The sequence below is a fragment of the Mastomys coucha genome, unplaced genomic scaffold, assembly GCF_008632895.1.
Source record: "Mastomys coucha isolate ucsf_1 unplaced genomic scaffold, UCSF_Mcou_1 pScaffold21, whole genome shotgun sequence".
Taxonomy (NCBI): Eukaryota; Metazoa; Chordata; class Mammalia; order Rodentia; family Muridae; genus Mastomys; species Mastomys coucha.
This window is the reverse complement of record NW_022196904.1, coordinates 18,125,815-18,136,193: the sequence shown is the minus strand read 5'-3', so window position 1 is coordinate 18,136,193 and position 10,379 is coordinate 18,125,815. Positions and strand designations below refer to the sequence as shown.

Here is a 10,379-nt window from a genome sequence, read left to right as displayed (position 1 = left end):
TCGTGATTCCTTGGGTGTACGTCCTCCCGAGATTTGAGTGGGGGTCTCCCCCAGGGGTCTTTCAATGTTCACAAGTTTGTTAATCTTAAGAAATTCCATGGACTGGAGAGATAGTTCAGTATTTAAGAGCACTGACTGCTCTTCCAAAGGTCCTGAGTTCAAATCCCAGCAACCACATGGTGGCTCACAACCATCCGTAATGAGACCTGACACCTTCTTCTGGTGTGTCTGAAGACAGCTACAGTGTACTTACATATAATCAACAAATACATCTTTAAAACAAAAAGAAATTCCACAAACATAAGCTCTATTTAGGACCAAAGGTTCTGAATAAAGGTCAGTTAAAACTGTTTTGTCTAGCTAGTCAAAACAGCCGATCACCTGGCATGTCTTCCTGTGCCTGCAGATAAGCTCATTGTGGTTTTTGCTCATAAAAACTAGCCCTGAGAAATATTTATCATCTCAGTTTAGCTCCCGAGTCTAGACTGTGTTGTCCCTGATTGATCAGTCTGGGGGGTGCATTTAAAAAAAACCATCCCTGTTTGACTGAGATCGGTATTTGAGTATTTGTGCGGTGGGGCCCAGACCTCAATAATGGTGCTGGAGAAGGAGTTGAGAGTTCTGTGTCTTGATCCACAGGCAGAAGAAGGGCACTGTCATTGTCAGGCAGCTAGGAGGAAGCTCTGATCTGCACTGGACAGAGCCTAAGCATAAGAGAGATCTCATAGCCCACCCTAACAGTGACGCTTCCTCCAACAAGGCCACACCTACTTCAACAAGGCCTGTACATCTAATAGTGCCACTCCCCATGGGCCAAGCATTCAAATACATGAGTCTATGAGGTTCAAACCTATTCAAACCACCATATTCCACACCCTGGCCACCATAGGCTTGTAGCCATAACATAATGCAAAATACGTTTTGTCCAAGTTCAAAAGTCCCATAGTCTACCATAGTCTCAACAATGTTTAAAATTCCAAAGTTCTTAACTGTAATCCCCTCTGACTGACTCCACTCCACTCCTCCTGCTATTGTTGTTGGTCATCCATGGTACTGGTATCTCCAAGACACTGGGATCTTCCCCTAAAACTAGGTTGCACTTTTATCAATAGCCTCTCATAGGCTTTTTTCATGGTGCCAAACATCAACATCTTTGCATGACCCCTTCAGTCTTGGGCCTTCAACTGCCACTGAGGCTGCACCTTCAACAATGGCCTTTTCTGGCCCCTCACAGTGCCAAGCCTCAGCTGTTCTTCATGACCCTTCATGCCTTCAAATCCAGTACCACTTGGGTGATTCTTACACATTACCAAGTCTGACTGCTAGCAGGATGTCTGTCTCTGGAACACAGCTTCTTTGTGCTCTTAGAAAACACTTCCAGATTTCACTTCAGTGATGCTAGTCTCTTTTTTATTTGTTTGTTTTATGTATATGAATACACTGTTGCTGTCTTCAGACACACCAGAAGAGGGCATCAGATCTCATTACAGATGGTTGCGAGCCACCATGTGGTTGCTGGGAATTGAACTCAGGACCTCTGGAGGAGCAGTCAATGCTCTTACCCGCTGAGCCATCTCTCCAGCCCCCGCTAGTCTCTTTTTAATCATCGCTAATTTCTTAGCTCCAGCTAACCTACATCAATTGTCCCAGTAACCCCTCCTATTCTTGACTCCAAAGCTAGAGTCATGTGACCAAAGTTGCCATGTTCTGCTGCTTGCTGGGGCTGGAACATGGCCTCCTTCTTCTATTACATCTTTACCACTTTTTAAAGGTTTCCATTACTGCCTAATTATGGCTTTCCTGAAACTTGTTCTGTAGACTTATGGTCTTAGAGATCTGCATGTCTCTGTCTCCTAACTCCTGGAATTAAAAGCATATACCACCATGCCTGGACTTAAGCTTTTTTTTTTTTTAACCTGGAACTTGCTCTGTACCTGGTTGGTCTTGAACTTTTGATCTGTTCTTGATCTGCTTGCCTCTGCATCCTGGAATTAAAGGCATATACCCCCATGCCTTGACCTAAGTTTTTTATGGACACTATGTCTAAAGATCCAGATCCAAAAATGTGTGTCTTCCAGGCTCAACCTCTAGATCACAGGTGTGCTCTCCACTTTTAGATTGTAGTTCATTTCAGACTAAAAGTTGAAATGAAAACAATAACCAGATAATAATAACTATACCTAACATGATATAACTAAATCTTGTTCACCTGCAAATGCATATACAATAAGCTAGGTGGAATCTTGCCCTAAGGTCAGCACTCCCTTCATTCCTTTTAATATCCTTGAACACAGGATTTAGTTCCACTCCACTTCCTGGTGCTCCTTTATTATTTGAGCCTACACTTTGTATTTTTCCTTTCCAAGCTTGACACACTTGATCAGAAACCTGCTGATAAAAGTGAACTACAGGATAAAGTCTAAACTACATTGTTTTGAGATTTCCTTTAAATTTCTTCATCTTAGCCTGAGGCAGACCGCCGCTGGCTAGGCCAGTCAAGGTCCCTCAACCCAGGGAGAATCAGGGTCCTGGTAATCAGGCCAGCAAGGAGTTGGCGAATTGACACACAGACACAGACACAAGGAAGAGTTGAATCTGAGTGTGTATTCTCAAAGTAAGCATCAGACTTTTATGGTCATTACAAAAGAAAAAGAAGAGTCAGGCAGCACAACAGTCAAGGTACATTGAGGTCATCTGAAGCACAGTGGTTCTATAGAAAAGTATATACATGTAAATTGATAGGAACTAAGCAGTGGTTACAAGTGAAAGAAAGTCAGCCTTATCTAAGGTCATCTTAATCTTAGAAGCCAGGTGCAACCAGTTTCCATTCCAGTCTATTGTATAGCCCACTAGCAACTAGCCGGTCCTTAGTAAACACCCAACTATGCTAATCCTCTGGGCTAGCAGAAGTATGCCCCAGGAGTTCCACTGTTGCTAACCTTACCAAGAATAAAAAAATAATCTAATACCTGGGAGTGACTCAGCTGCAATTCTAATGTGGTCTGCCATATGTGACTGTAATGAGGATTCTTAGTTGAACTTGACCTGGGATAATTAACTCTTATTCAGTAAACTCCAGTGCCCGACCTCTTTCACTATCTCTTTAACAATGCTGGAGGCAATTAGTCTGAATGGGTAACATTCTTTAAAAAATTCTAAGCCCAGGTTCGACTCAGCATAGACTAGGATGTTGGGACACTGGTGAAGGCCAGAAAACAATGTCCAATTTAGCTTAGCTATTTGCAAATCATTCCTTGGGGTTACCTCTATACCTAATAATAAAATAATACAGAAAGAAAGCACACAAGACCCTCCATCGACTACCACAAGGACAAATCTGGACCACATCCATGTTAGGGGATTCCAAGGGGACTCCAGGAGATCAGTTTCCTTGAAACTTTTTTGCCTCAGGGATTGCTGTCACACAGACACCACTGGAGTGGGTGTGGCAGCAGACTCTTCATAAAAGGGTTAAAAAAAAAAGTCCTATTCTTCACCAAAATATCACAAGGACTGTCTCTAGGCCGCACACACAAATTTTTCTCCCAGAAACATCTTAACTCAGGAGCACACCCTTAGCACCACTATCCTCCATGCTTATAATGGCATGGTCCATCAAATCCCACTTAAAAAACTCCACTGCTTTCTAAATCCCCAAAGTCCACATTCCTCTAAACAAAAGCATGGTCACCTGGTACCATCCTCTGTCTTAGTTTGGGTTTTACTGCTATGAAGGGACATCATGACTAAGGCAACTCATATAAAGAAAACATTTAATTGGGTCTGGCTTACGTTTTCAGAGGTTCAGTCCATTATCATCATGGCAGGAAGCATGGCAGCCTGCAGGTATACGTGTACTGGAGAAGGAACTATGAGTTCTACATCTTGATCTGTAGGCAGTAAAGGTCACTGTCATCCCACAGACAGACAGACAGACAGACAGACAGACAGACAGACAGACAGACAGCGGGAGCTCTCTTCTGCTCTGGGTAGAACATGAGCATAGGAGACCTCAAAGCCCACCCCCTCAGTGACACACTACCTCCAACATCCTTATAGTCCTAATAATTCCATTCCCTATGAGCCAAGCATTCAAACCTATTAAAACCACCACAATATCCAAACTGTCATAAATTCTCCTCCGAGCCATATGAAGCCTTGGCATGATGAGTCCTGAAGACTTAGTAGCTAACGAGATATCTCAAGTTCTGGCTGGAGACATTTTTATGTCTCAGCCAGTCTAAGAGCTGTTCCCCTGCAGAAGGATCTGCAATATGTGTTACCTGTTGTTGGTCCTCTTGATTTATTTCTTTATGTCTGTAGCAATATTTTCAGGGGTCTCCCTTGTCAAATCTGAAAGACTATAAGTAGTCTTTCAACCCCATCAGAAACCCAAGAGTGACCAATACTATTTGAAAATATAGGAAGCCTACCACAGCTTCCAGAGACGAACTGTAGAGACAGCTGCCTACCCATACAGCCCCAGGGAGTCAGGAGGTTGGAGCAAGTCTTCAGCCTTCTGGCCCAGGAACATCTGACAGACCTTGAAATACAGGCATTATTATGGACTAGCTTATTCTGTCTCAGCAGAACTAAGCTGTCCTAACCTGTAACTTGTGTCCTCTCAAGAGCAGTGCAGGTCTGCAGGAGAGATAGGCACTTTCTGCCCAGTGGCCACCTAGCCACAATGTCCAGCCTCTCCTAGAGGTAAGATGCTCAGCTGTTAGGAGCACATTTGTCTCAACAAGTGAATAAATACATAAAATGTCACATCTGTGGATTTCTGACATTTTTTGAAAACCAACTATCTATGTAAAGTAATCTGGACTGTTGTCCATTAACTACCCTCAGCTATTTATAATTAAAATATCTGAAAACACCATAACAACAAACTCAGAGCCATGAATTTGCTATCTGACCCTTAACTCACAGGCTTAAACATCTCAGATCAGTTTATAATAACAGTTGTAGAAGGACTGGGTCCAAGCCTTGAACTTTTTTTTTTTTTTTGCAAAACATTACATAATTTTTTATTATTAAATGAGAAAATCTCATTTGTTACATCGTCACATTGCTCGTCAAGAGAAATGCTGCAGTGATGAAGAAAGTCAATGTTGGATCAACCAAAGTCCTCATTTCAAGCCTTGAACTTTTAAAATTTTTGTATCAATAGAAGAAATTTATACCAGTGAAAACCTTGATTTTTACATCAAAATGAATTCTGTACCAAAATAAGAAATTATGACTTCAACTTAGTAACTACTGTAAAGATTTCTACCACATGAGATTATGGCTACACAATCAATTCTAGCTATTTCCTCCCTGTTCCAATTATGACCATTTCTACATTCCCTAGAAAGGCAACCTTAGAATAACCACCTCCAGCCCTAAAGGCCAGGGAACTGGGACAACGACTCTTCATACTTCTTCAAGTTGAATATGGGTATTGAGATATTTTAAGAGGGGGAGGGTAGGGAAAAATGGGGGAGTTGGTTGGTATTAAGGTCACACCAACGATAGTTTTGGTTTCTGATGTCTGTGTCCTGACTGGATCTTGCTGAAAGTCCAAGACATCAGGAGTTCAAGCAGGTCACTTCAGCATGTCTGATGATGGGACTCACCAAGGCTGTATATTCTGTAATATACAAATCTCAATTTAGTATCACCAAGATAATTTTTTTGTTTGATTCTCTGGAATCTAGTTCTTCAGGGGGTCTCCCTTTTTCATATCTGATCCATTACAGCTCTGGAAGATGTCCAGAGCCTAATCACCTTTTCTAAAAACACAAAGACAAAACCTTCCTCCTAAATCAGTATATCCTTCAGCTGGCAACCAGGAAAACCTGTAGCTTGCCCTCTGTCCCAGAGGAACAATAAAACAACCACAATATTCAAAATCACACCCATTTTGATAATAAGAAAACTTAAATAAAGTAAACTAAACAAATACTGTATGAACCTATTTAGGCTTTTCCTAATTTTTCCTGTCAGAAAATTAACCTAAAATTCCTGTGGAGCCCATGTTCAAAGAATATGAGTCTCCTGCAAATTTTATCATACCATCTTTAAAACAATTGATTTACCCTTCTATCTATACCTGCTTATAAGCAGGCAGCTTGTTAAATCAGGATTTTAACCCAAAATTCCCGTGGATCCCACCTTAGACAGAGTTTGAGTATCCTGTAAGACTTATTAAAGCAGTATATCTTTATACCATCTTTAAAGCAATTAATTCAAACTTTCACTAATATCTGCCTATAGGAAGCAGGTAGCTTTTACTTACTCTCAGGCTAATAATCTTAAATTTCTAGTGGATTCTTGTCCAACACGTTGGTTTCCTACCTGTTGCTGAAAATATTAAAGAATAGCAGCCATCCTGTTATCCCATCTATCTGTTGAGATCTCTATCTGGAGCCACAGACATTTATTTTATTAATACCTGTTATATCACACATCTGTTATGCTCTCTACCTCGAGCCACAGACTTCTATTAATTAATACCTGTTCATAGCAGGTAATTATCATTGCCCTCTCTACTTGGAGTCAGTGAATAATTTTCCCTATCCTAATTCTGATCTGTGGGTAAAATTCACCACATGATTAGGACAAAATCTGTATATAAATCTATCTTGAAATCAAATAATCCCAATTTTATAAATTCAGGGTTAAATCAGTATCTGCCCCAAGATGTAGTAGGCAGCTTCCTTTCTCCAGCCCTCTGAGACTCAGCAGCAATATTGTCTCTTTCCACAGCAGGGGACCTCAGAGCCCTTTCTTTGTTTCAAGGGTCTCACACTTGAGTCCATGTGACTCATCCCAGAGCCACCTTTCTCTCACTTAGGAAATAAAACTCCAACTCTCAGGCTAATAATCTTAAATTTCTAGTGGATTCTTGTCCAACAGTTAGTTCACTACCTGTTGCTGGAAATATTAAAAAATGGCACCATCCCACACTATACCTGGCTACTCTCTGCCCCTTCAATCCCACTGCCTCCATGGCTAGCCCCATGCAGTGAGTGAATGTGGGTCTCTTGCTGCGGGTTCTCCTCTCTCTCCTGTCTCTAAAAATATCCACCAGCCTTCCTTTTCCACTGCCCAATCACAGGCTTCTTGTTGTATTGATATTTAAATTAATTGGGGGAAAATTCTGCTACTTGGCTTTGCTTATTTTTTTTCTCCTGACTTATAACCAGCCATTCCCATCACATTTGCATCAGTATAAAATGTAAGCATTTCAGGAATCGGTGTTCTTTTTATTATTTGGGGGAGAATCGTATTAGACCTTTGTATAAACTGAAGTCACTTGCTTTTAGGATGTTTATTGGTAATTTCCATATAGTTGCTACAAGATCTTTGCCAATTGGTTACCCATAATGAGACAATCTCTGCATTAGTATGAGTCACAGTGATCTTCTGTTGGTTTTATTCTTGACAATTGACAATTCTTCCTTTTATAATTAAATCAGAATCCTTTCTATGAAAGTCTCTTAGGTTTGTGTGTGTGTGTGTGTGTGTGTGTTAAGAAGGTCCATTCTAAAACACTATCTTCCTTTTTCACAATGAACTCAGTAGGAGAATCAGTTGAGGGCAAAATACTAAAATACCGTCTTCTCTCCTGAAGCGTCTGGGTTTGGTGACACTTAACTACTTGCAGCATGGAGCCCACCTGAGTGCAGAACAAACATAGGGGTCCTTGCACTGTGGACCCTCTAGTGGTAGACAAGATGTGATCTCTGACTGAAGCCCTTATAGTAGATGCTGAAGATTTAGGTCCTCCCTGTAGTATGGCTTTTCAGATGTGTGTGGAAGTGTGAGGCCTGACTGAAGCCCTTCCCACACTGCTGACACATGTAGGGTTTCTCTTCTTTGTGGACCCTCTGGTGGGAACTAAGCCCTGAGCTCCATCTGAATTCTTTCCCACACTCCTTACACTTGAATGGCTTCTCCCCGGTGTGAATTCTCTGATGGACTTGGAGACCGGACCTCTGACTGAAGACTTTCCCACATGTGTTACATTTGTAGGGCTTTTCCCCTGTGTGTACCCTCTCATGGTCCTGGAGCATTGAGGCCTGACGGAACCTTTTCTGACACACATTACATTTGAATGGTTTCTCGCCTGTGTGGACACTGTGATGAGCCTGCAGACCTGAGGCATGACTGAAGCCTTTCCCACACTCCACACACATATATGGTTTTTCTCCTGTGTGGACTCTCTGGTGATTGTGAAGGCTCCAGGTGAAATGCTTCCCACACACATCACATCTATATGGTTTTTCCCTGGTATGAACTCTCTGGTGGGCTTGAAAATTGGAGCTCTGACTGAAGCTCTTTCCACACACACTGCAGCAAAATGGCTTCTCTCCTGTATGGACCCGCTGGTGTCTTTGGAAACTTGAGGCTGAACTGAAATCCTTCCCACACTCTTCACATTTATATGGCTTCTCTCCTGTGTGGACCCGCTGATGGCTGTGGAGGTTGAAGCTCAAGCTGAAACACTTCCCACACTCCTCACACTTGTACGGCTTCTCCTCAGTGTGGACTCTCTGGTGGGTGTGAAGGTTCCAGCTACAGCTGAAGCGTTTGCCACAGTCTCCACACTTATATGGCTTCTCTCCTGTGTGAGTTCTCTTGTGTATCTGGAGGTGGTCCCACTTTGTGAAGCCCTTTCCACACACATCACACTTGTAAAGTTTCTCTCCGGTGTGTACTCGGCAGTGGATGTTGAGATCCGAGCTGCGGCTGAAGGCCTTCCCACAGTGGTCGCACTGGTAGGGCTTCTCCCCCGTGTGCACTCTCTGGTGAGTCTGAAGTGCTGAGCTCTGACTGAAAGCCTTGCCACAAGTGTGACACCAGTAGTGCTTTCTTCCTGGATGAGCACTTGGTTGAATGGGGACACTGGAGCTATGCCTGGTGTCCTTGTGTGTACTACGTACAGGGGACTTCATTTCTAAGAAGACCTGCTGATGGAGTTCCAGAACAGAGCTGTCATTGAAGGCTTCTTGGTCCTTGCTGCACTGGTAGGCCTTCTGTTCTGTGTAATCACAATCCTGGGTGAGGGATGACATGGGATCGATGACTTCGTCACAGTCACCGCTGCTGTGGACTTTGCCTCTTTTATGCAATATATTGCTATCTTGATGGGAAATGCAACTCAGAATGTCAACACCCAGAGCCAACAGCTTTGGGTTGTTTTTCACCAGAGTCTGACGACAGTGTTTCCATTGGTCACGTCTCTCACTAAGATGTGTTTTACTCGAAGAACTCTGAGCTCTCCCAGGCAGAAATTCTTGATTTTCAGTAATCCTGGAATGGTCGATTGTGAATTTCTCAAGGTAGTCATCATCCTCAGAGGCCCAGGGAGGCTGTTCTGCTCCCCTGTGGCACTGCTCCAGGAAGTGGGAACTCTTCCCTTGAGGGTTTATTACGTCTTCTGGAGTTCTGGCCAGTTTGTTGACATCATGGCTTGCCATTTGCCAGCATGGAAGCTGTCCCAGTGAAAGGCACCTTACTCCTGTTGCATGAAGAGTCTCTATCTTGTTTGGACTTTGGCCCCCTGAAAAATTCCAGAATAAAAGGTGATATCAGTAAGGATAGGGACATCAAAGGCCCGAGTCCTCATTTCACTCTGGAAACACTAACTAGAGAGCAGCAACAAAGGTGAATGTTGGAGAGCTCTGAGAAACAATGAGCTACAACAAGGAACATGTGCACTCAAGAACAAGTCTCATTTGATCATGGTGAGAAATCTGCCGGGAGCCCGGGAGTGAAGGCTCAAAGTCATCTTCAGCCTTTGCCAAAGCCCTGCCTTGTGGAGCCTGTGTGTAGCTGTGGAAACAGAATGGGAAGAAAGCACTAAATCCATGCTAAGAGGTGTGGTGGTACTCAGACAGGGTCTGTAGCTGATGTCCGGCTCAAGGAAGTCAGTGAGAGTCCACATGTGTAGGAGGGGACTGGCACAACCTCAGCACACAAAGTCACCTGCAAAAGCATGAAGATGGCCAGACTCCAGACACTCAAAACCCAACTGCTGATGAGGGAAAGACTTGGGTGGGGGGCTTGTAGAATGCAAGGGCAGGGGCCAGTGAGTTCCTGTCAAACACCTGCTCTCCACTCTAAGATCACCAGGCTCACAAAGGAGCAGGGGAACGGACTCGAAAAAGGAAGTGGATTTCAGCTGCCAACTGAAGGCATCAGACGTCCTGAAGGAATAACAAAATCACAACAGTATCTGACAGGTCCCCCAAGGAAACTAGGAAATGACCCGAGGAAAAAAAAATTATCAGGATGGAAAATGACGAAGGTGAGCTGGACAACTTCTGAAGCTGAAAATAGAAATGCATGAAGTAGAAGATCAGTGCTCCTGGACGCAACTCGGGGGG

General features: G+C 43.2%; 1 protein-coding gene across 1 annotated transcript in view; it reads right to left on the bottom strand.

The window, feature by feature from the left end:
- The window catches only part of LOC116100306 (zinc finger protein 721-like), a 27,408-nt gene that overhangs the window by 12,472 nt on the left and 4,557 nt on the right, over positions 1–10,379 (bottom strand). The window contains 1 exon segment of the mRNA XM_031384126.1: positions 7,667–9,553. Coding sequence (XP_031239986.1) covers positions 7,667–9,553 — 1,887 coding nt within the window.